Source organism: Ochotona curzoniae, unplaced genomic scaffold (assembly GCF_017591425.1).
Source record: "Ochotona curzoniae isolate NIBS_2020 unplaced genomic scaffold, NIBS_Ocur_1.0 contig_1014, whole genome shotgun sequence".
NCBI lineage: Eukaryota > Metazoa > Chordata > Mammalia > Lagomorpha > Ochotonidae > Ochotona > Ochotona curzoniae.
The window spans coordinates 4195713-4218776 of NW_024464920.1; the positions used below are offsets into that span (position 1 = coordinate 4195713).

The 23064-nt window shown below is 58.7% G+C and overlaps 1 protein-coding gene and 1 long non-coding RNA gene across 3 annotated transcripts; one reads left to right on the forward strand and one right to left on the reverse strand.

The window, feature by feature from the left end:
- The first annotated feature begins 2799 nt into the window (after positions 1-2799).
- Positions 2800-7368, forward strand: LOC121156019. Its single transcript, XR_005883793.1, has 3 exons — positions 2800-2890; positions 6937-7082; positions 7162-7368. It is a non-coding gene; the product is annotated as an uncharacterized LOC121156019 (long non-coding RNA).
- Positions 3445-20430, reverse strand: RARG (retinoic acid receptor gamma). Of its 2 annotated transcripts, none has more exons than XM_040979497.1 (8): positions 20110-20430; positions 9324-9472; positions 8926-9067; positions 8173-8333; positions 7866-8042; positions 7437-7641; positions 7140-7298; positions 3445-4816 (listed from the first exon to the last, which is right to left on the reverse strand). In XM_040979497.1, the coding sequence occupies exons 1-8, from the start codon at positions 20291-20293 to the stop codon at positions 4614-4616; spliced, it is 1380 nt and encodes a 459-aa protein (XP_040835431.1). In that variant the 5' UTR covers positions 20294-20430; the 3' UTR covers positions 3445-4613. The 2 variants fall into 2 exon arrangements, with proteins under 2 accessions (XP_040835431.1, XP_040835439.1); XM_040979505.1 differs by lacking the exon at positions 20110-20430 and adding an exon at positions 13604-14049.
- Between the last annotated feature and the right edge of the window lie 2634 nt (positions 20431-23064).

The window sequence follows — 23064 nt, forward strand, 5'->3', positions numbered from 1 at the left end:
TCCCAGCCAGCTCCCTGCCTAGCCAGGGAAAGTAGTCAAGGACGGCCCAAAGCCTTGGGACCCTGCACCTGCATAGGAGACCCCAAAGAAGCTCCTGGCTCCTGGCTTTGAATTAGCTTAGCTCCAGCCATTGCAGCCATTTGTGGAGTGAATCAATGGACGGAGGATCTTCTTCTCTCTCTTCCTCTGGATATCTGGCTTTCCAAACAAAAATAAATAAATAAATCTTTCAACAATAAAAGTAAATCCGTTAAAAAACAAAAACACCTCCTTGGGCCCGGCGTGGTGGCGCAAGTGGTTAAGGTCCTCGCCTTGCACACCTGGGATCCCATATGGGCGCCGGTTCTAATCCCGGTGGCCCCTCTTCCCATCCAGCTCCCTGCTTGTGGCCTGGGAAAGCAGTGGAGGACGGCCCAAAGCTTTGGGACCCTGCACCCGCGTAGGAGACCTGGAAGAGGCTCCTGGCTTCGGATTGGCATAGCATCGGCCGTTGCGCTCACTTGGGGAGTGAATCATCGGACGGAAGATCTTCCTCTCTGTCTCTCCTCTCTGTATATCCGCCTTTCCAATAAAAATAATAAAAGAAATCTTAAAAAAAAAAAAACAACACCTCCATGACTGGCATTGGCATTGTGCCATAGTAGACTGCCAGCAATCCATATGGGCACCAGTTTGAGTCCCACTTGCTCCTTAGCCTGATGAGCCAGCCCAGAGGGGGTTACTAGGGGTCACTCTGACTGGACTGCTGCTCTCGATGGTGTAATGGGGCTGTGTGTGTGGCGGACAGGGTTGGGCTGACCTGTAGCACCCACTGGTTTGTGTGTAAGAGACGGGCTGTAGATAGATGTGACTTAGTAATTGTAACTACCAATGTGTGCACAGGCTGATGTGGGCAACAGAATGAACCAAACCCAGTACTGGCAGGTCTACATAGGAGTCAGGTCTGGGTCACCTTCAACAAGATTTCTTTGAGGTTCCCCTCAACAGAACTGCAAGCTTCTATGCGAATGGAGACTGGGGTGGACTGTGTTAGCCAATGGATCTTGGAAGGATTTCCTCATCCTTGGAGCTGCAAGATGGACAGCATGTCAGAACTATGGAAACTTGAGCAGAACCCTCAGAGCATGCTCCACGTCAGGGACCCTGGGATGACATCGGGTGGGTGTTCTCCATCCCTAGCTACTAAGACAGTTGAGAGGCTGGGTGTGGCTTCTCCCCTTGTCTCCCCTCTCCAATTATAGAAAGTTGATAAGGGAAGGTGTGGAAATAGTGGTCTCATCCGCTTTCCCCTAGTCCTCCACAGTTCTCACCTTAATCAACTGTGTAAACATCATCCAAAATAAAATTTAAAAAAGGAAGGAGAACGAAGCCCACATCCCATATCAAAATGTCCATGTTTAACATCTGATTCCCTGGCCCTGGCTCCTGTCTCCAGCTTCTGCCAGAGCGGACACGGTGAGATGGAGTGGGGGAAGGCAGTGGGGCCAGCTCAAGCAAAAAAGTCTCTGTCCTCCATCTAGGAGATTTAAATTCCTGGCCTGGCCCAGTCTCGGGGCTTGAGATCGAGCAGGCAGTTAGGAACACTCTGCCCTCTCTCTAATAAGTGAATGAATTTGTAAAACAACAGTAGAGGGCTGGCATGGTGGCACATCAGGCTAATCTTCACCCTATGGCACTGACATCCCATATGGATGTTTAGTTTCAGTCCCAGGTGCTTCACTTTCAACTCAGCTCCCCACTAATGCACTTGGGAAAGCAGCAGCAGATAGCTCAGGTCCTTGGGCCCCTGCATCCATATGGCAGACCCAAAAGAAACTCCTGGCTCCTGGCTTCAGATCCGCTCAGCTCTGGCTATCGTAACCATTCAGGGAGTGAACCAGCTGATGGAAGATCTCTGTCTTTCTCTCTGTGTAATTCGGCCTTTCCAATTAAAAAAAAAAAAAAAAGTATAAATAAAATATAAAACCAATAGGGGGCCTGGCACAGTAGCCTAGTGGCTAAAGTCCTTGCTTTTCATATGCCAGGATTCCATATGGGCACTGGTTTGTGTCCCTTCTAGCTCCCTGCGTGTGACTTAGGAAAGCAGTGGAGGACTGCCCAAAACCATGAAACCACTGCACCCGTGTGGGAGACCCGGAAGAAGCTCCCGACTCCTGGTTTTGGATCAGCTCAGTTCTGGCCATTGAGATCACTTGGGGAGTGAACCAGTGGAGAGAAGATCTTTCACTCTGTCTCTCCTTCACCTCTGTAAATCCACCTTTCCAACAAAAATAAAACGAAATCTTTGGTCAATCAATAAATAAAAACAGAAAGGCCCATGGAGCTGGGCTTAGCGTCAATACACGGGGAGTAATGGAGTGCAGGCAGAGGGAAGGGCCCCAGGCACAGTGAGACGTGCAGATGGCCTGTGAGGCCACCACTGTGTCGTCGCAGGCCCACAGTGACCAGGTTTACAGAGGGGTCAGGACAAGCACCTGTTTACAGGGCCAACGTCCAACCAGAAGTGCACCCCATTCCGGCCACAGACCTTAGCAGGGTGCCTGTCTCAGGGTAGGTGCTGAGAAACCACAGGTCACAGGGGCCAGCGACCACTGGGCTCCTTCCCTGGGGGTGCGCGGGGGTGAGGGGACTGGCCAGGGGACAGAGAGTCTAGCCAGGTCTGCCCTGCCCCCACCCCAGCAGCTGCTGTGACAGTGACCCCTCCTTCCCCACAGGCCCTGTGGTTTCCTCCAGATCTTCTTTCGCTTTCTCCTCCTGCTTCCCCCCCTTCTCTGCAGCCCTACTCCCACATCCTCTGCCTAGCAGACACACAGGTCACCAGGGCGTCTAGAGCCGCGGAAGGACCAGGTCACCCGGGCCCTGATCCCAGGGTGTCAGATGGGCGAGCATGGTAGGTCCTAGGCTGTGAGGGGAACGGGGATAAAGAGGACACAGGGGCACCTTGGTCAAGAAGGCTATGTGCCTTGCAGAAGGGACGAGGGACAAGACACATGGCTGGTGGGGGGAAGGTGGGGGTGGTGCGGAGTGGGGGGAGAGCAGAGGAAGATACCTGGAGAGAAGGCATGTAGGGGGTAGGGAATGGGGCACAGGGGGCAAGCCAGATGCACAGTAGCTTAGACTCCAGCTGGGCTGGCTTTCGGAGTCAGGGACATCTTCCCTCCCCTCCCCCAATCCCATGCCCAAGGGCCACTGAGGGGGGTCAACAGGCACATTTACAAATCCCCCAGAGCTGGGCGGAGATCACATTCTTTGTGCACAGCCTCCTCAGGGGGCCACAGGACCCAGCTTCAAAGCCCACCCACACCCTGTGGCTGCTGGAGGGCCCCCTCCCACCCCAAGCGCCATTCACTCAAACTGGGTCTTCCGGAGTCCAACAGTGGAGGGGCCCCTCCGTGGGCCGTCCTGGCCTGTGCTGCACCTTCTAGAAGGAGCCACATGCAGTGCTGAGTTTCCATCACTTTATTTTGCAAAAATAGAAAACTCAGCAATATGCAGTACAGCAAAAGGGAGGGATGTAAACAGAAGGGAGGGGACAGCACCCTGACCCCCCAGAGAAAAAGGGGAGCCCATGGGAATCTTATTTGGCAGCTAAATACGAACTGGGGGCTTGGAGGAAGAAGGGAGGGGGGGGTCACAGAGGCCCTGGGCTCCCCCTCCCAAGACCCCCCACCCAGGAGGAGAAGGAAGGGGATCAATTCCAGGGTGTAAACAAAAAGCTAATAAATAAATAGAGGCTTCCTCTGGGAGAGGGCGGGGCCAGCTAAGCAGCATCCCCACCCTCCCCCCTGGGCCAAGCTGCTCTGGGGGAAGGGGGGAGGCAGAGGTCAAGGGTAAAAGGCACTAGGCGAGGGGGATTTCCCCTGGCCCCTCTGTAGTGTAGAAGGGTCCCTGTCCTGGTGGCTGAGATGGGAGGCAAGAGGAGCCCAAGGCACGTGATGGGGCCAGGAGAGCTGGGTGGCGCCCAAGGCAGAGAGGGGTACGTGTGAACCTGGTCCAGCCTGCCCCCACCTGCCCCGCCCCCTCCCTCACCAGGCCCTGGCACACAAGGCTAGGGCGAAGAGGGCGGCGGGCTTGACCGCCCAGCATTAGGCATCAGGAGCAAGAGGGTGGGCTGCAGGAGCGAGAGGGTGGGCCCAGCCCTTTCCCTTTTGGTCTCTAGTGTTCCTGTTTGTCCCCCAGGGGCCCGAGAGCACCCAGCTGGCAGGAGAAGTCACGGGTCAAAGGGCAGAATCTTTTTCGTGTCTGTCTGGCCAGCCTGGGCCCCTGGCATCTGATGGGGCAGCGTTGAGATTTTTTTTTTTTTCAGAGTCCACAACAACACCCAGGCTCACCCCTTCTGCCCCCCCCCGCCCTCTCTCCTGGTGGGAGCAGGGGGCGGGTAGGACCCTCACCCCAGCGGAGGTCGGGGGAGAACCTGAAGAGGGAGCCGGTTCGAGCAGAAAGGGGACGAACACGGAGGCACCCCTGGAAACTTTGGCAAAATAAAAAACAAGACCACAAGGAGCTCTGTGGAAGGGGCGGGGAGAGGGCAGAGCAGGTCTTCCCCCAGGCACTGGGGGTGTCTGGGAGATGGTCAGTCCACTGCCTGGAGCCCAGCCCCATGGGGGGCAGGGTCAGGGTCCCTGGTCGGCCCGGGGACTCCGACCCCGTCTGCCTTGGCCCTCAGGAACCTCCTCCTCGCCAGAGGCTTTGGGGCGGGAGGCGGGCTGCGAGGAGGAGTCGTCCTCAAACATTTCGGGGTTCTCCAGCATCTCTCGGATCAGGGGGGGCATGGGGCCTGGGATCTCCATCTTCAGGGTGATGGCCCGCTCTGCTCCTACAAGGGACAAGCAAAGAGGCTCAGCGGGGGCCAACGCACCCCCTCCCCCATCCCGGAAGTCCCCAAAGCTGCCACCTCCCCAGCGCCTCCTCGGCCGTGTCCTCCGACTCCCTTGTGGAATGTCCAGCCACCTCTCTGTCCCCTATTGAGATGCCCCTTCTCTGTCAGGAACCCCTGTCTGGCCTTCTGTCAAGTCTGCTCACCCACCTGGGCTGTTCTAAGATGCCACCCTGCATGTCTGCTCCCTTCCAGCCCAGCCCCCACCCCCAGGCACCTGCCCACCCTGGGGACTCTCAGGTACACAACACAGTTGTTCCACTAGATGCTTCTGGGACTTTTTTTTAAAAAAAATAATTGGAAAGTCAAATTTACAGAGAGGAGAGACAGAGGGAAAGACCTTCCATCTGCTGATTCACTCCCCAAATGGTCACAACAGCTGGAGCTGAGCCAATCCAAAGCCAGCAGCCAGAAGCTTCCCTTGGGTCTCCCACGCGGGTGCAGCATCCCAAGGCTTTGGGCCGACCTTGACTGCTTTCCCAGGCCACAAGCAGGGAGCTGGATGGGAAGCAGAGCTGCTGGGATTAGAACCAGCGCCCATATGGGATCCCGATGCACGTAAGGCAAGGACTTTAGCTGCTAGGCTACTGCGCCAGGCCCTGGGCCTATGTTAAATAATGTTTCTGACAACAGCTAACAGGCAGAGCGCACTTACTATGCCGGGAGGTAAGGGAGCCTCCTAAATCAGCACCACCCAAAAGAACTTTCTATAAGGTGACAATATCTGCTCCATCCAACACAGCCACCATCTGGTAAATGTGGCAACTGAGCATTTGAAAATGTGGCTTGAGTGACATAGTGGTTCAACACACTAACTCTCTACCCTGTTGACACTATATGGGTGCCAGTTCGAGTCCCAGCTGCTCCACTCCATGATCCAGCTCCCTGTTTATGGCTAGGAAAGCAATGGAGGATAGCTCAAGTTCTTGGACCCCTGCACCCAGGTAGGAGACCCAGAGGAAGCTCCTGCCTCTTGGCTTCTGGTCAGCTCAGTTCTGGGCATTGCAGCTATTTGGAGAGTGAATCAGTGGATAGAAGATTTCTCTCTCTTATTACAATTTATTTATTTTTATTGCAAAATCAGATATACTGAGCTTCTGTCCAATGATTCACTCCCCAAGTGACCACAACAGCTGGTGCTGTGCCGATCCGAAGTCAGGAGCCAGGAACTTCCTCTAGGTCTCCCACACGGTACAGGGTCCCAAGGCTTTGGGCCGTCCTCCACTGCTTTCCCAGGCCACAGGCAGGGAGCTGGATGGGAAGTGGAGCTGCGGGGATTAAAGCTGGCTCCCATATGGGATTGAGGTACGTTCAATGCAAGGACTTTAGCCACTAGGCCATCGCACTGGGCTCCCCGCTCTTTCTCTTTCATCTCTCCTTCTCTCTGCAAATCTGCCTTTCAAATTAAAAAAATCTTAAAAAAAGAAAAAGAAAACGTGGCTTGCTGTAGCACAGCAAGTCAAGCCGTCACTTGTTATACTCAGCACCCGATTCAGGAGCTACTTATGCCCGCACTGCCCACCCAGCTTCCTGCTGGGGCATCTGAACGACAGGCAAATGAGCTCATGTGTCTAAGTGTCTGCCACAGTAAGGATGACATGGCTAAGGGTTCCTGGCTCCTGGCTCCCCCACGCTGCCTCCCAGAGGCATCTGTGGAGTGAACTAGCAGAATTCAGAAGATGTGGGGCCAGAGTTGTGTGACACAGCAAGTTAAGCCTCCACCTGTGATTCCAGCATCCCACAGGGGTCACCGTCCCACTTGTGATCCAACTCCCTGCCAATGTGCCTGTCACCAAAGCATGGGAGCCCCAGAAGCAGCTCCTGGCTCCTGGCCTCAGACCAGCTCAGCTCCAGTCACTGTCGTCATTGGGGGAGTGAAGCAATGTATAGAAGATGACTCTCTGTGTCTCCTTCTCTCTGTGTGTAATTATACCTTTCAAATAAGCTTTTTGTTTTGTTTTGGTCAATGTGGCTACGCAACTACAGAACTGAATGCTAAACTTAGGAAAGTTCTAAGCACATTAACTCCTTTAGTCCTCATGGCTAACTTTATGAGACAGGGTGAAGAGGAGCACGGTTAACCAGGAAAACCAGACAGAGTCAAGCAAGCCTCTCCCTGCCCCGGAAGTCTCCCCAGTTTGATGTGGCACAACTAGGATTCCAGCAGATTCTGAATCACCATGCTCCTGCCCGTGCCTGCCGGCAGGTCTGACCCCAGGCGGCCAGCGGCTCTGGGAGGAGAGGAAGGGACTCTGGGACTAACCCTTGGTGCTGATGCCTCGCAGGTCGGTGATCTTCATGAGCATCCTTGGGAACATGTAGGGCTGACTGGGACGCCGACGCCGAGCGTACAGCCTCAGGGCTTCCAGCAGGGGCTCCTGCAGCTTGTCCACTTTCTCGGGCTCCTCCAGGTCCATGCGATCTACAGGGACAAGCGCAGTGGAGTGGATCGGGTCAGGTGCGACAATTCCGGCCGAGAGCAGTGAGGTCTCTCCCAGCGGGGTCTTAGGGCGGGAAAGCAAGCAGCGGCTCGAGCGGCCGCCAGGGGGCGCGTCCGCACCTCCGCAGATGAGGCAGATGGCGCTGAGCAGCCCCGTCTCCGTGTCGTCCATTTCCAGCGGCAGGAGCTGCCCGGCGAAGGCAAAGACGAGGTCCGTGAGGGGCCCGAAGCCGGCGTTGTGCATCTGGGTCCGGTTCAGGGTGAGCCCATCTGAGAAGGTCATGGTGTCCTGCTCTGGGGTGTACCTTGTGCAGATCCGCAGCATCTATAAGTGTATGAGGGTGTGGGGAGAGAGGGTGAGAGCGGGCCTTGAGCAGAGAGCTAAGACAAAGAGCGTGGAGCACAGGAGTTCTGAGGAGTCCCGGAGGTGGTAGGGCCTGGAAGGGGGACAAGGAAACCTTTTCATGGACCCTGGGAATGGTTAAAGACCTCCCACAAGGGTAGGGGCGCTACTGGCATGGAGCTTCCCACCCAGGGTGCCCAACCTACCAGGATGTCCAGGCAGGCAGCCTTGAGCAAAGTAATCTGGTCAGCGATGCTGAGACCTGTAAAGCCGGGCAGCCGCTTGGCAAACTCCACAATCTTGATGATGCATTTGGTGGCCAACTCGCTGAACTTGTCCCACAGCCCCAGGTCCAGTTGCACCCGGTGGTCAGCGCTGGAATTCTGGGGGTTGGGGGTTGGAGGTCAGGGTGCACACTGAAGCCTGCCCTCTGGCAGCCCCTCCCTGCCCTCGGTACCAGGCCACCACCTCCCACACTCGCAGGTTCTCCCTGCCCCTGCTCCCACTTCTCACCGTGGTGTACTTGCCCAGCTGGCAGAGCGAAGGGAAGGTCTCCTGGTGGGCTTTGCTGACCTTGGCAATGAGCTCCTCTAGTTGGGGGCTGAGCTCGTAACTGTCGGGGGACCCTTCTTCCTTCACCTCTTTCTTCTTCTTGTTCCGGTCGTTGCGCACAGCTTTGGGGGATAGAGGGCTCAGGACCTTGCGTGCCCCATTCTGTGCTTCCCGTGAGCACCTGTTCCCCCTCAGGGGTGCCTCAGTTTCCCTCTCTCATCTTGGCAGCTTCTGTCCCTAGGCTGGCTCTCCCCAGTCCCACCCAGGGCCCCTGCAGCCAGAGCCATTGGGCTCCATCCTGCCCTTCCTGTCACCCTTCAGGAGCTGGGGGAGGAGGGGGCAGGATATGCAGGAGGCAGGATATCCACTTATAGCCTGGGCAGCACAATGGGAGGGATGGAGGGGAGGGGCCACCCTAGAGCCATCTCAGGCTCAGTCCTGGCAACAGGAGAGGGAGAGAAGAATGCCCCTTCCATATCCCCAAGACAACAGGGGTATGTGAAACCCTCAGTCTCCAGAGAAAGGGTGGGGCCTCCTGAATGAAGGGAGCCAATCAAAGAGGAACAGGGCCTGGAAGGAGTCGGCACACCAGGCACAGGTCAGGTCTCCCACTGTCAGGACAGTCAGTCGGGGCAGGCAGCCAGAGGTGTGAGGATGGTGACCACTGTGGAGGGCGTTGGGGGGGGTAGGACCAGGCCAGGGACCTGAGCCTACCTTCCTTGGACATGCCCACTTCGAAGCACTTCTGCAGCCGGCAGTACTGGCAGCGGTTCCGGGTCACCTTGTTGATGATGCAGTTTTTGTCGCGGTGACAGGTGTACACCATGTTCTTCTGGATGCTGCGGCGGAAGAAGCCCTGGGGTACGAGGGAGAGGGGGAGCGGGGGGGGCTGTCATCGAAGTAGAACAGCCTCTCACCACCTGGCACATAGCCCCAGGGCTTGACTCAACCTATCAAACACCTATGTGCCAAGCTCCCCGCCCTCCAGCCCACAGTGCGTGCGCGCGCGCACACACACACACACACACACACACACACCAGCCTGCCAGGTCTATGACCTCACTGATGTAGCTCCAGACCTCCCAGTCCGTCCATCCCACCACCACCAGTACCTTGCAGCCTTCACAAGAGCTGACCCCATAGTGGTAGCCAGAGGACTTGTCACTGCACACGAAGCATGGCTTGTAGACCCGAGGTGGTGGAGGGGGCGAGGGCGAGCTGGGCACCATCTCCTCTGAGCTAGTGCTCTGTGTCTCCACCGCTGAGGGGGACAGGCAGGGGTGAGTGAAGCAGGGGGAGAGCGAGAACAAGGACCCCCATGGACCTACAGGTCTCCTCACCTCACACAACCATGCCCACATCTTCCTCTGACTCACGGTGATGGCCACCTGCTACCGCCCCACCACAGCCTGATGGCAGGTGCAACCTCCCCTCACCCCCTACCCACAAACACCTCCCCCCAGGCAGCCACCTCAGAGCAGCTTGTCCTGCTCCTAGCCCATGCCCCTGGCTCTGGCCACACTAACACCAGCTTAGGTCTACATATCTCAGGCCAAGCTTATATACTGGAGATGAGCTTCTCTGGGCTCAGCTTTCCCTAGCTATCAAGTGGGTGTGTCTGGGGACAGGAGGGCCCCCAGCCCTGCAGCTCTGGCCTCTCTGGTCACTCCCTGCCACTTTGCTAGATCCTTGTCACGCTGTCTACACAGCCCCACCCCCCAGATGTGGGCAGGGGATACAAGTACAGGTCACCCACCTGGAGCTGGCACCTGGCCGATGACCTGCTGGGACAGTCCAGAGGGAGGGGTGGACCTCACTTTCTCGCCAGTAGCATAGGGCAGATTATTTTCAGGCCTTGATATATATATATAGTGTATATATACACTTTTTTTTTTTTTGCAATCGTGCCACCCCCTTCACCCCAGTGAGGACCAGAGTCCTCTCTTCCAGAAAGCCCCAGGAGAGTGGAGCAAAGGAGGGCACAGGAATGAGAAGGTGCCCGGCGCCCACAATGCCAGCTGATAGCAGAACACAGCCCTGGGGTCTTTCTGATTCCATCTACAGCACCAATGAGAGAAGGGGAGGCAGGTGGGGTTTGCAAGCCATTAAAGGGGTGTAACCACCTGGAAAAGTCAGGTGGGTAAACAGGGCTAATGGGGGAGGCGAGCCTTTGTGTGTGCACGTGTGTCTGCTTCCCTCCTAAAATACCTATTTTGCACTCAGATATGGCTACCTGACTCTCCAGTGGTTGTTGTCTGCATGGCTGGTCTTCAGAGGTAAGTAAAACCTTTCAGGTACCCCACCTGCCTTTTGGGGAACCTAAGTGGTGGGCCCCCAAACAAGAAGTAAGCCCCAGGGAGTCCCCGGACCCTCCTCCCTAAGCCGATGCCCACAAACCCACCTGGGTGGAAGGCCAGCCTTTCTTCCTTCTACCCTCTGGCAGCCTGTGGGACCACAAGTCTGCCCCCACACGGCCCCGAAGGGAGCTGGAAGGAAAGCCCGGGAAGCTAGGGGATCCAGGCTGGCTCCACCCACCCGCAGGAGGAGCGAAGCCCTCCCCAGCCCTAACCGCCCCCCCATGGCCCCCCATACTCAATTAACATAAGAATCCAGTTGCCACGGGATTCTTCGCTGAAGAAAAGCAAAGGGAGGAAGGGAGGCCAGAGAGAGGTGGGAGGATGCCTTGCTGCCTATTCAAGACTGGGGGTCCGGGTAGAAGGGGGCTGGAATGGTTTTCAGGCCCGCCCCGGCGTGCTCCGCACGTTCTGCCCGCGGGCCTGTGCGTGGGGTGGCGCTCACTCCCGCGCTGACGCCCTCCCTGCCCGCAGAGCGCTGCCTCATTTCCTCTCTTGCGCAAGCGCCTGGGTGCGGTCAGACTGGCATGGGCCGGTGCCAGCCCAATTATAAGACTAAGGGGCTACAGAGAGCCCGGGGCCCAGGGGGATGGGGTTAGGGAAGAGGCAGCTTTTAATGTCACCCACTCTCAACGTCCCTTGGGCATTCCTTCTTTCCCTGAACCCCAAAATGCAATCCCCCTCCCGCGCCCCCTCAAGTTGCGCAGGTGGGCAGAGGGCGCCGCGCAAAGCTAACCCGCGCGGTCTCCGGTGCCCTCCGCAGCTTCGGTGCCTACACCGTGCCACCAAGATGCTCTCCCGAGCCCAGACAGGGGGGCCCCTGTTGGGGAGGAGGAGGTGGGCTCTGTTTTTTTTCCCCCCTCCTTTTAAAGCCCAAATTGCTGAAATTGAGGAAATTCCTGGCCAAGCTGAGCGGAGCTTCAAACAAACTCTTTATAACCGGCTGTAAACGCTCCCAGCTGCGAGGCCCAGAGCGCAGCAGCCCCGGACTCACAACCCCGCACACACCTCCTGGGAGACCCACACACTCTCACAAGTCAGCAGCTCGCGGGAGGCCAAGCACCGAGACGCACCACGGAGGTGACAAACAAGCCACAGAGCCGTCACACGCCACTCAGCACCGGCCCACAGGTTCACCCGCAGCCCGAGTCAGCTGCGCAGAGGGGGGACCCCAGGAACGCCCCCGGCGCGAGCACGCACAACTGGCTCACCTCCCCATCAAACGCACGGGGAGAGCGCGCGCGACTGGGCTGGTTTGGGGTCTCCGAGTAACTCAGTAAGGACCCCCTCCCGAGGAGGGGAAAGCTAAACCGCAATTCCAAAACATCCTAACACTTGGACCCAAAGGGGCTTTCAGAGGGCCTAAGAAAGGACAGGGTCCCTGCCCAGCAACACCCCCCTCTCCCAAAAAAAGAACTCTTTATGGAAGATTCCACCTCAGCACACACCCCTCCCAACATACCCCAGTTCCCCGTAACCTCTTGGGCAATAAGAGGAAGGTTAAGAATTCACAGGAATTTGGTTCAAAGTAATCCCTCCCAGTTTGCTCGGACTTTTAAATGGCACACTTTAATTCTGGCCTCACCCCACCCCAAAGTGCGGTCTCCTAGGTTTTGCCACCACCCCCTTCCAGTTTCCCAGTTGTTAAATCTGAGCAAAGCTCTGCCCTGGAACCAAAAGACCGAGAGAAAAAAAAAAAAAATCCTAACTTGTAAACAGCGCTGCCGAGTGCCAAGGAAAGAGGCGCGTTGGCGGGGGCCCGGTGACCCGCGGCGCGCACTCCCCCAGCGCCAGCCGCCCAGCCCGCCCCTTCTTCCCAGCGAACCCCCTCATACACACACACACACACACACACACACACACACGCCTCCGAGACCCCCCAGGCTCCAGCCCTCCGCACCCGGCGGCAAGCAGTCCCAACCCCCCCACCCCGAGGGAGGTTTTTTCAGGGGTGCTGAAGACTCCCACCCCCGCCAGGCACTGTGGGCCTAGGCTTCAAAGCCGCCTCTCATCTGGACTTCATTTTTACTGCCTTGCAGTCCCCAGTTTTTTATTACCGCTTTGGAACGGGGTTCCCGGGCCCCAGGCCTGGCATCTCCCATTTCACAGACTGGGAAGACGGACATTCTGGAACCCCAGTAACCTGACTAGTCCTTACCTTGTCATCCCCAGGCCATACCACACACACACACATAAACACACACACACACACACACACACACACACACACGGACTCTGCTTTTAAACTTTTTTTTGCTTCCTGCTCAACTTGCGCGTGTATTGGAGCCTTAGAGAAAGTCTTCTTTCCATTACAACCCTATTCACGTTCCTAAATATTCTTTCTAAACAGGGTAAGGGAAGAAAAAAGGAGCCGGAGCTCAGCCGCCTCCCTTCCAGGAGCACAGTCCCTGGCACCCCCTCCCCACCCTCCCTGCCCCGCGCAGAACACACAGGATGCTCTGTAGGACAGGCACTTTCCAAAGCCAGCCGCCCCCGCGGCCACGCAGGGGCACACGCCCTCCCGGCCTCACGCCACAAACAGGAGGACCTGCCAAGGCTGTCTGAAGGCAAAATGCCTGCAAGAACCCCCGGACCCCTCGCGTCCCCCACAACCTAGGCAATGCGCTCTGCAAATACTATGTGTTTGTGTTTTGGGTTTTTTTTTTTTTTTTTCCTTTCACACGCACAGCTTCCCACATGGACTTCACAAACACTACCCAGGATCCTTGGGTGTCTTATCCTTTCAAGGCTGGGGACCTTAGGGCGCACCTCGGTCCCTCCCTCTCCCCAGAGATCTCAACTGCACGTTCTAGCTAAACACCCACCATAAAAACCACACGCGCTCCAAACACTACTGCATACACGCAAAGCAGGCACGGAGGCCCCCACGTTTAAAGGGCCAGCAGCCCCACATACTAGGGGGCCGGAATCTCTGAGCGCACCCTCCAGTTCCAGCGTCCATACACGGAGAAAGACTGCACCCCCAAACCCACTTACAGCCCCATCCCCACCCCCAACCCCCGGGTTCGGGTACCTACATTGCAAACTGGTGGGTTGCGACCAAGCAAAAGGCTCAAGTCCGGCGAAACAGGAGCTGCCGGTGGCTCTGCGTAGCAAGCCAGCCCCGGGCCCGGCCGCCCCGTACAGCCGTCGCGGACCCGGGGCAAACGTCTCCATGCAGTCGTACATCACGACCCGGCTTGGAGGGAAGCAGGGTGCTAGAACACCAAGGACCCGCAGCCGATTCCCCCTCCTCCCCCAGCGGCGCCCCGCTCCTGGAGGGGGGGAGGGGGAGGGCTAGCATAGGGCGCAGAGCTGCATGGGGGGCAAGGGGGTGGGCGAGGAAGAGGGGGATCCCCAGCAGGGGAAAGGGACTGGGCGGGGCACGGAGCCGGGGTTGCCGCTCCAGCCTCCTCGGTCCGGCTCTCTCTGGGCGCCTGGGCAGCTAGGCACTGGGGAGACCTTTTGTAAAAGCAAAGCCTAGGGTGGGGGGTGGGGCTTAGAGCGCAAAGGGGGCCGGGCACCGAGATGAGCAGAGCTAGGAGTGGAGCGTACACACAGCGCGCGCACACATACACACACCCGCTCTCTCGCCTCGCCGGCGCGCGCGCTTGCTTAGACACATATCCGTGCATGCATTTCTCTTGGCAGGCGCCACGCACTGCAAATATGCAACAGCGTGCACACGCATGTCGGCACGCACATAAATTCACGGGCGCACACGCGTCAGTGCAAACACACCTGGTTAATTGAGAGAACGCCAGAGCAATCATTCTGCCTCTCCACAGCCCCGGAGAGGCTCGACACGCATTTGCACTTAGGAGCTTCCCCAGGCCCGGGCTGGGGGCAGGGGGGTCGGAGGGGAAGGAATGGAGGAACCCAGCAGCATATGTATTTCCTTTCCGTTTTCCCCTCCCCCTTCAATTATTGCTTTTCCACCTAAGTCGGCGGTGGAGGGGTGGGCATCGGAGGCTGCCAGCGGAGTAGGGGAAGGCCGAGGTCCTCCGCGGCGCGCGGCCAGAGGCCGGGGAACCTGCGCTACCTCCACCCCCTCATTCCCAGGCCTAGCTCCGCCTTCCCCCTGTGCGCGCACGCGCGCGCCCGCGCCTGGGGCCCGAACCGTACATTCCTGCGGCTCGGCGCGCGCGGCCTCCTCCTTCCTTCCCGTTCTCCCCACCCCCGGTCCGCGGGCCGGAGCGCGCTCCCGCCGTGAACTCTCCGGGAACCCCCCTCGGGGCGGGTGGCCGGGCGCGCTCACCTCCTCCTGACCCGGCCCCGCCCCACCCCGCCCAGGCCGTCGCCAGCGCCGCGGCGGAGTCCCCCCCACCACCCCCGCCCGCTCCAGCGAGAACGCCGAGGCTGCCCCTCCTAAGCCCGGGCTGTCCTTCCTCCACCGCGTCCCGGTCGACTCCCTCAGGTCCCCGAAGCCCCGTCCCGCCACTGACACTCCTACTGCTTCGCCCGTCTTTTCCCCAGAGTCCCCCTCCTCGGGCCTAGCTGCGCGCACGGAAACACCAAACTATACCCGCCCCCCCCAAGCCTCCGTGGAGTGCCACACCGCGCCCCAGACGGAGCTGCCCCTTCCGAGGGCCAACTCCCCTCCCCCCGACTCTGGGTCGTGCCAAGTGCCCCCTCTCCAAACTGCGTGTCTGATCATCAGCTTGTCTCAGGACCACGAAATGCCCCCGTCCAGAGACAAGACCCGTCCCCCGCAGTGCCACACTTTTGGTGTACCCCAGCTCTCCAAAAGGGCCGCCGCACTGGGGGATTCGTTCCCTGAGTTGCCCTTTCCGGGCCCAGGCGCCCTCGCCCGGCGGCGGCGGAGGGGGGTGATGGGGGCGGGGGCTTGGCCACGTCAGGAGTTTGCCTGCGCCGGCGGGCCCGGGCCGAATCGGGGACCCTGGCCCCGGGACAGCGCCAGCGGCGGCGACTCCCGGAAACCGCCCCCTCCCCCGCGCCCCGCCCGGCCGCCCGGCGGGCCGGCCCAGCCGGCTCTGTCAGCGCCGCTCACACGGGGAGCGCCGGGGGAGCGGGAGCGGCGCCCGGCCCGACCCCTTCCCCCGCCTGGCGGCTGCGGCGGAGCCAGGGTGGGGCGCGCTTTTCTAAGAATCGGCTGTCGCGGGCGGGGGGCGCACTGGGGTGCCGCAGGAGTGGAGCGCCCCACCGGAGAGTCAAGAGCAGGAAGGGGGGTAGCGGTGGCGGGCGCAGGGGAGGGGGCCCGGTGGCTGCCAGGGACGGGGAAGCAGAGGCCTGAACTGCAGATGGGGGGCTTTCTGGGTAGCAGGGTTGACTAGGGGTGGTGCAGGGGCGGGGTGGACTTGAAGCAGGGGGTGGCGAGGGAAACGATCCTGTCCTTCCCCCGTGGAAGCAACCCCCTTGAACTGCAAACCCATTTCTGAATCCAGCCATCCCTCAAAACTTAAAAAGGGGGTGTTTCTGAATAGAAATCCGGGAGGAGGGTACAGCTAAGTGTGAAATGGGGAGTGCCCCCCAAAACGAGGGGGAAGAGCTCTGATTAGTCAACTTCAGGCTGTCAGGCCTCCCCCTCCCCCTCCGAAATCTGAAAGGTCCCAATTAAGTCAGGACTGCCTGGTTGGTAATTAGAACCAGAAGTGGCCAGGCCACGGAGAGGGGGTGGGGAGGAGGGCACCGGAGGAGTTGGGGGAGGGCTCCAGGAAGCCAGGAGTCCTCCAGAGCCCCCCTTCTCTTTACCAGATGCACCCCACTCTTCCAGGCACCCTTCCATGTCTACCTCCCAGGCACCGCAGGGAGGGGCGAGGGCTTTAGGACTGGGTACTAGAGGGTCAGACCCACCCTTCACATCCAAGAAACCACAAGCCAGGACAGACTTAGCAGCGTTTGGGGAGAAAGTAGGAGGTTGGGGGGATCTCATGCCCCCTCTTTCCCCCCAAGTCCCCTCCTCAGCCCTTGTTGTAGCAATTAGACCCATTAGCCTCTAGCATTTCATGGGAACCAGATGTTCCCCAACAGCCTGGTAGAAGGGGGGTGACGCTGCTCCCTGTGATCCCCCCCACCAGGGCATACCCCCTCTCAGCTGGAGCCCCACTATAGCCAGCCCGGTCTCCCAGGCCAAGGAGTGCGCCCCCTCCCCCGTAAGGAGGGCTCACCCCTTGGAGGCCCTACCACCCAGGCAAGGGTGACTTTGGCTAGCACTGAGGGGGTGGGGGAGGCAGCTGACTCCCGATGCATCCCTCCTCCCGTTCCCCTCCTGCCACCTTCTTGGATGGGGTTGGGGAGAACTGGCTCTGAATTCCTCATGCTAAATTCTCCTTTTCTTCCAAAACCCTCCCTCCCCAAAAACCAAAGGAGGGGGCATTTCAAAGCAAGGCAGGTCCCGCCCAGAAGGGTATCTGGGTCCCACCTGAAGGGTGAGAGGAGGGGTCTTAGGTGCAGGAGGGAAGGACCAAAGAGCTGGGGGTGGAGTGGGGTTGGGGGGGAGGTTGGAGTTAGGAGGTGTGAACAAGGGCTGGAGCCCAGAAGCAGGGGATGTGAGGAACCCTGGGCAGGATGGGGGCTGGGTCCAGGGAGGGGGCCAGGAGGGGGGTGCAGGCTGGGCCCCAGCGGCGGCGGCTTGCCCGGCTCCCCCCGCCAGAGAGGTTTCCTGTTGCAATCAAAGCCCCGTTTGTGTCGGCTTGGAGTTGGAGCCTGAGCCGGAGAAGGAGAGACCAGGGAGGGGAGGGGAGAGGAGGCAGTAGACTGGATTTTTTTTTTTTTTCTGGAGAAGGGCTCACTCTGGCCGCCACCCTGCCCGTCTGCCTGCTCTCCCTTTGCTTCTCCCAATGTCTCAGTCTGCACCTTTCAGCCTGTCTAGCTGCCCCTCAGCTGGTTTAGGTTGCTGGGCGTCTCTTTGTTGAGTTTCTTTCAAGTAGGACTCTCTCTCCCCAAGCCAGCCTGCCCTTGGTGTCTTTTAAGTGACTTAGTGTGGTGGAAGCTGAGCTCCTTGCCCTCCGGGGCGGGGTGGTGATGGGAAAACACAGGGCCTTACATAGGACCATGGCAGCTGTCTCCAGGTTCAGAGGACACACTGAACTGGGCATCAGGGCTAGGTCAATCTCTTCTGCATAGGAGGAGGAGGGTAACGTGTCTCTTCCCTGCCATCACACTCTGTTCCCTGCAGTCTTGATAAGCAAACACACCAGTGTTTGCGCTGAAGATGCGCTGGGACGCAGATGCCAGAGGGTTCATGCACATGCATGCACAGTGCATGCGCGCACACCCCCCCAGTACACACCCCTCTGATTTCCAGGCACGCAGGCCTGAGCTTGCCTCTCTGCAGCAAAGGCTCCCCTCCCCCTTCCTCCTCCACCTCCACCAAGTTCCGAGGTGCCTGCTTCAACCACTGGGAGCTCTGCTCCATAAGGATGGTCCCATGGTGTGGGGAGACCCAGAGGCAGGGAGAAGCCACAGGGTCCTGCATGGACCACTCTCTGTCTCTAAGGAGGGGGATGGAGAGACAGAGTCAAGGTGAGCATGGTTCTGTAGACCCAGCCAAGCCTCTCATCCTCACTTATTACAAAGAGGGACAGCAGGCCAGAGAGCCAGGAAACCACTCTCCTCTGTCCCTCACTCCAGGGTCCCCATCAGTGACCACCAGATGCCTCACGCCCCCCCCCCCATGCAAGCAGTCTGGACCCACGCTTCCTCTCCGCCTCATCCTGCCTGCCACCTCCCTGCCCAGGCCTGTCCCCCTCGGTGGAGCCTGAGCCACACCCTGCCCAGCTCCCAGGTCTGGTTCTGGCTCCTCCCTCCAAGATTTCTCCTTCCAGTCCTCCTCCAGGATAGCCTTTAGGGGTTTGGAGCTCAGCCTGACCCTTTCCCTACCTTGACCTCTCACTGAACCCTGACCTTGATCTCTGCGTATCCAGGACACACAGGGGCACAAGGAGAACACCCCCCTCTCTGAGGCCTGGCTCCTGGCTCCCAGCAGCGGCGACTTTTCTCCCCACTACCCCACTACTGTACTACTGTTCTCTCCCTCCTCTAGCTCCTTTGGCGGCCCCTCCCAGAAGCCGGCGGGTGTGTGTGTGTGGGGGGGGTGCGGACAGCACAATTCTCTGCAAGGACATTCATGCAGGGGGTGGCTCCTTCCCATGTCCCCCCCCCCGCCAGGGCCCTGGGGACAAATTCACAGGATGAAAACGAGGTAGGGGAGGAGGGAAGCCCAGCTGGAGTTTCCAGAAAGGGGGCTTTGTGCTGTGCTCCACCTGCATACCGCGCAAAGAGCTCTGCTCGGAGTCTAGACGCACCGCCACCGCGGCCCTCGCCAGACACACCTTCGGCAGCCCCTTCAGGAGCTCCTCACGCCTGCCTCACACTGACTCTTTGTTGTTGCACACACTGGAACCCTGAGCCCAGCAGAGTGGCGCGCGCACACACACACACACCCACCCTTTCTCCACATGAGCCCACTCTTTCCACTGCTGCTGCCAGCCCAGTCAAGTCACCCCTTTCACAACCACAAGCCTCGAGTGCCCTCTCCCGATGGCAGTGTCCCCCTTTTCCCAATGCTCTCTTTCCTCCCTCTCTCTTCTTCAACCAAAATTTCCCTTCTCTCCAGTTGAGTTCTTGTCTTCACCAGCAAACACCCCACAGAGCCCAGTGCCCTAGTCACCCCTCCCCACCGTCCTAGCAGCACCCCCACCAGTCATGGCCTGGCCACGAGAGACAAACTGTTGGGTGGAAGCAGGGGAAGGGGGGTGTCCCAGGGGGAAGAAGAACGGACTGAGCCTTTGCCTGCTGTCAGCACTCTGAGGCTTAACCCAAAGAGGTGCAGGCCTGGGGGACAAGTAGGGATCCGCAAAACACGTGGGCAAGATGCCAGGCCTGGAGGGAGGGGAGGAGGCCAGAGTACACGTGGCTGCAGGAGAAGATGCTTCTGGAAACACACATATATACCCACAGCACCCCACCCCCACTCCGATGGCTTATGGTCCAAGAGCCACCATCTTTGTGGCTTTTTCCACCCTCCCTGAAACCAAGCAGGACAATGTCCTGACACCATGAGTCTCTAGGCAGACAGCACCAGGTTCCTTGGGCCTTTTATGACCTCCCCCTGATTCAGAACAAATCTCACCTCTTGCTCACACAGCTGCTGACTGGTCCTCCATGTACCTCTCCTGTGCAGCCTGAATACCACCCCCCACACACACACAGCCCCCACCTTCAGGCAGGCAGCAACCTGGACTGCACCAGACCCCTCCCTTGGCTAGCGTTGCACCCAAAGCTGGTCCCCACTGCTGGTAGCCTGGCTCAGGGGTCAGGTGCAGGGCTTCCAGTTTTAGGCCCCCTACTTCTCCATCTGGCTGGGACAGAATGCTCCTTTGCAAATACTTGCAGTGAGTCTACATCCAAATCCCCTCCCCATCATTGCCACCCCTCTCCATCCCCACCACAGTTTGCAGCTGGCCTGGCTACCTGCAGAGCCAATCCTGGGAATCATTCACTCCCACCCAACCCCACCACTATCACCAAACACCCTCCTGGTCCCAGACTGCCCTCATCCCCCAAGGTCCCTGAGACTCACACAGAGAGGCCATCTCCTTGGGAAGGTCAGGCTGGCCCAGGCCCCGGAAGGTAGGGCTCAGCATCTCGAATGACGGAGACCCCCTGAGTGCCCCTGGGAAGGCGAAGGGGAAGCCCGCCCCTGGGTAGCCAGATCCAGGCCCCAGGGCACCAGCTGCAAAGAGTCGCTCCTTATTGGTGGCCATGGCAGCTGCAGTGCAGGCGTCCCCTGGGGTCTGCAGTGGGCGGGGGAGGTCTTCAGCTGCAGCCCCTGCCCATGCCCACTGCCCCGGCCTGGGAGGCTCCGTGCCCGCCCTGCCTGGCCTGCCCACTGGGGCTCCAAGGATCCTAGGGAGAAAAAAAAAAAAAAAGGAAATTTGAGTGAATGACCACTCTGGAGGTCCCAAGCCCATGACCCTCTGTGCTGAAAGGGCTTACATTCCCCAGGCACAAACATGGAGCCACTGGCGGTGTAGACAACAGAGCAAGGAAGACACTTATACAGGCTCCAAAAGCCTCCGGATTGGCTAGGAGGAAGAAACTGAGTTCTTGTGGCAAATGACGCTCTGAGAATCTCTCATTTCCCTCCTTCAAGAGCAGAGGTGTTTTAGACTGAAAAGCAGTCATGAAACACCACAACCAGCCTTCACATTTGCTTGACTCCTCCTCAGTCCTATGAAGAACTTATAATCCCATTTTACAGATGAGAAGACTAAGGTGAAGTAGCTAGCTTAAGGTCACATGGCCATACGTGATGTGGAGCAAAGATTCAAACTCTCCACCCCTCTGGAGAAAGCAACAAAATTTGTGGGGCCATACACCCCGCTGCCTGGGAGGAGTATGTGCAATGATTAGGAACACAGACCTACAGCCAGATTACCTGAATTGATATCGCCCTCCTCCCCACGGCCACCTGCTGGTTATGGGCCTTGGGGGTGTATTTCCTAATCTCTCCTGCCCACCTTATATGGTTGCTGTAAGGACTAAATAATTTCACTGTGCAGTGTTCAGGACACAGGTCCAGATCTTCTATTACTCTGCACCTGCTCTCCTAATTAGCATGTCCTTCCCTGTCTTCCTCAACCTTCTCTCTTCCTATCTCCAGTGATTCTCCACATACCCCAGCATCACTTGCAGCCCCTGTCCTTCAAATCCAAGGACACAGATAGGACCCCCAGCATAGGCCTGCTTTGCTCTCTCTTTACCGCTGGGCCTCCTAGCTGGTAGAAGTGTAGGCTTGCCCCAACCCAGGGGAGGAAGGCCTGGAGGGGTCCAGGGTAGGCAGGTGGCTTCTCTCCTGCAGCCCCACATACACCCGCCTGTGCAGGGAGTGAATGGCCAGGGTATCTCCACCAGTCAGAAGTAGAAGGGACTGATGTGAGTAAGGGCACAGGGCCACAGAGGCCCTGAGGGCGGGGTGGGCAGACAGGCCCAGGAGGAGGTCATGGGCATTTCCCTTCATATCAGTATTTGCTTCTCACCCCAGGATCTCATGGTTTTGTCTGTGTACCTTGGCCTGTTATGGTGGTGGCTGTTCCCCTCTATCTTCCATCCCCCTTGGCCTACAAGCCCTACCCCCACACCAGGGTCAATGATCAAGGACTGTGGTCATGGAGGGTATAGCAACTGAGACCCCCAACACCACCGCCACCCTTCCCTCAGGTCTGATGCACAAAGCAGCCGCTGCCTTTCACCAGGCATTGTCCAAGCTCCCAGTAATGTCTCCCCAAGCTCTGAAAGTCTCCAGGGTCCCTCTCCTTTTCCTTCCCCTCATCCATGACGTCCTCTGCCTGGCTAAACCCAGGTGGAGCCAGGAGTCCTGGGCCCCTGAGGCCCCTGGGCCATAGCTCAACAGGCTTGGCCACATTCCAGGTGGATTAACCCATCCAATGCCAAAAGGGAGAAGCTAATAGAGGACCCCCAAGGATGGGAACCAGCCCTCTGGCTGCCACCTTCCTGATCTCTGCTTCTCACCTGCAGGTGGGAGACAGAGACCTGACAGCAGCAGGAGGAGGGCTTCCAGGGAGAGGCGGCCCCAGGCAGGGATGCCCAGACTCCAGGTCCTCACCCAGGAGTGACGCTGTGGTGGGAGTAGGATAGCCAGGCTCTCCCTGGCCTGAGTGAAGGGTCCAAGAGCGAGGGTTTCTTGACCTTGACTCTGGCTGGGATTGGAACGGGAAGGTCTTCAAATCCAGGCTAGGGGAAACGACCAGGGACTAAAGACTGAGCAGAATAAAAGGAGATCCCCCAAACTAGAACATGCCTCTCCGCCACCTCCACCCCCATCCCCACCTTGTCGCAGATGCCTCAGTTCTCTGGGGACCCCTGGGATGTTGAACCTGTAGGGAAAGTGGGGGAACCCCTGAGGAGGGGAAGGGGTTCTGACAAAGCTGCCTCTCACAGTTGAGGAGAGGGGATGGAGAGGAAGGGGGCTGCCGGATGGAGGGGGATGTGGGGGCGCTCCCTGCTGCCCTGCCTGCTCCACAGCCTGGAACAAAGCTGCCCTTGTTGGGTCACTTGCAGCTCACTGCCTACCCCCCTCTGTATAAACACGACCACCTTTTTCCATGACCCCATCTCCAGCCTGGGCAGGGAACCCAGGCATCCCCTGCTCTCTCCAGCCTGGGCCCCCAGCCTGCTTCTCTCTCAAGAAAACCAGCAGTGGGCTGGTCTCCCTGGCTTCATGCTTCCCTTCCCCCAACCCCACTGAGTGTTGGGGAGGGGGGTTGCAGACCTCTCATCACCAGGTGCCCCGCCCTCCACCCCACTGGCCCCAGGGAGGGGCAGTGCCCAGGAGGCAGGCAGGCAATGCCAGTGGAATGTGTGTGGGCATCGGAGGGCACGGGCAGGGTGGGGCAGAGGGGGAACTGGAGGTGCCAGTTAGGTGGCTTTCTGAGCCAGGGGTGGGGGTGTGCCGGGTTGGGGGGGCGTGCCCTGAGCTACCTCCATGGTGTTCAGCCACAGTGTGTGTCTGTAT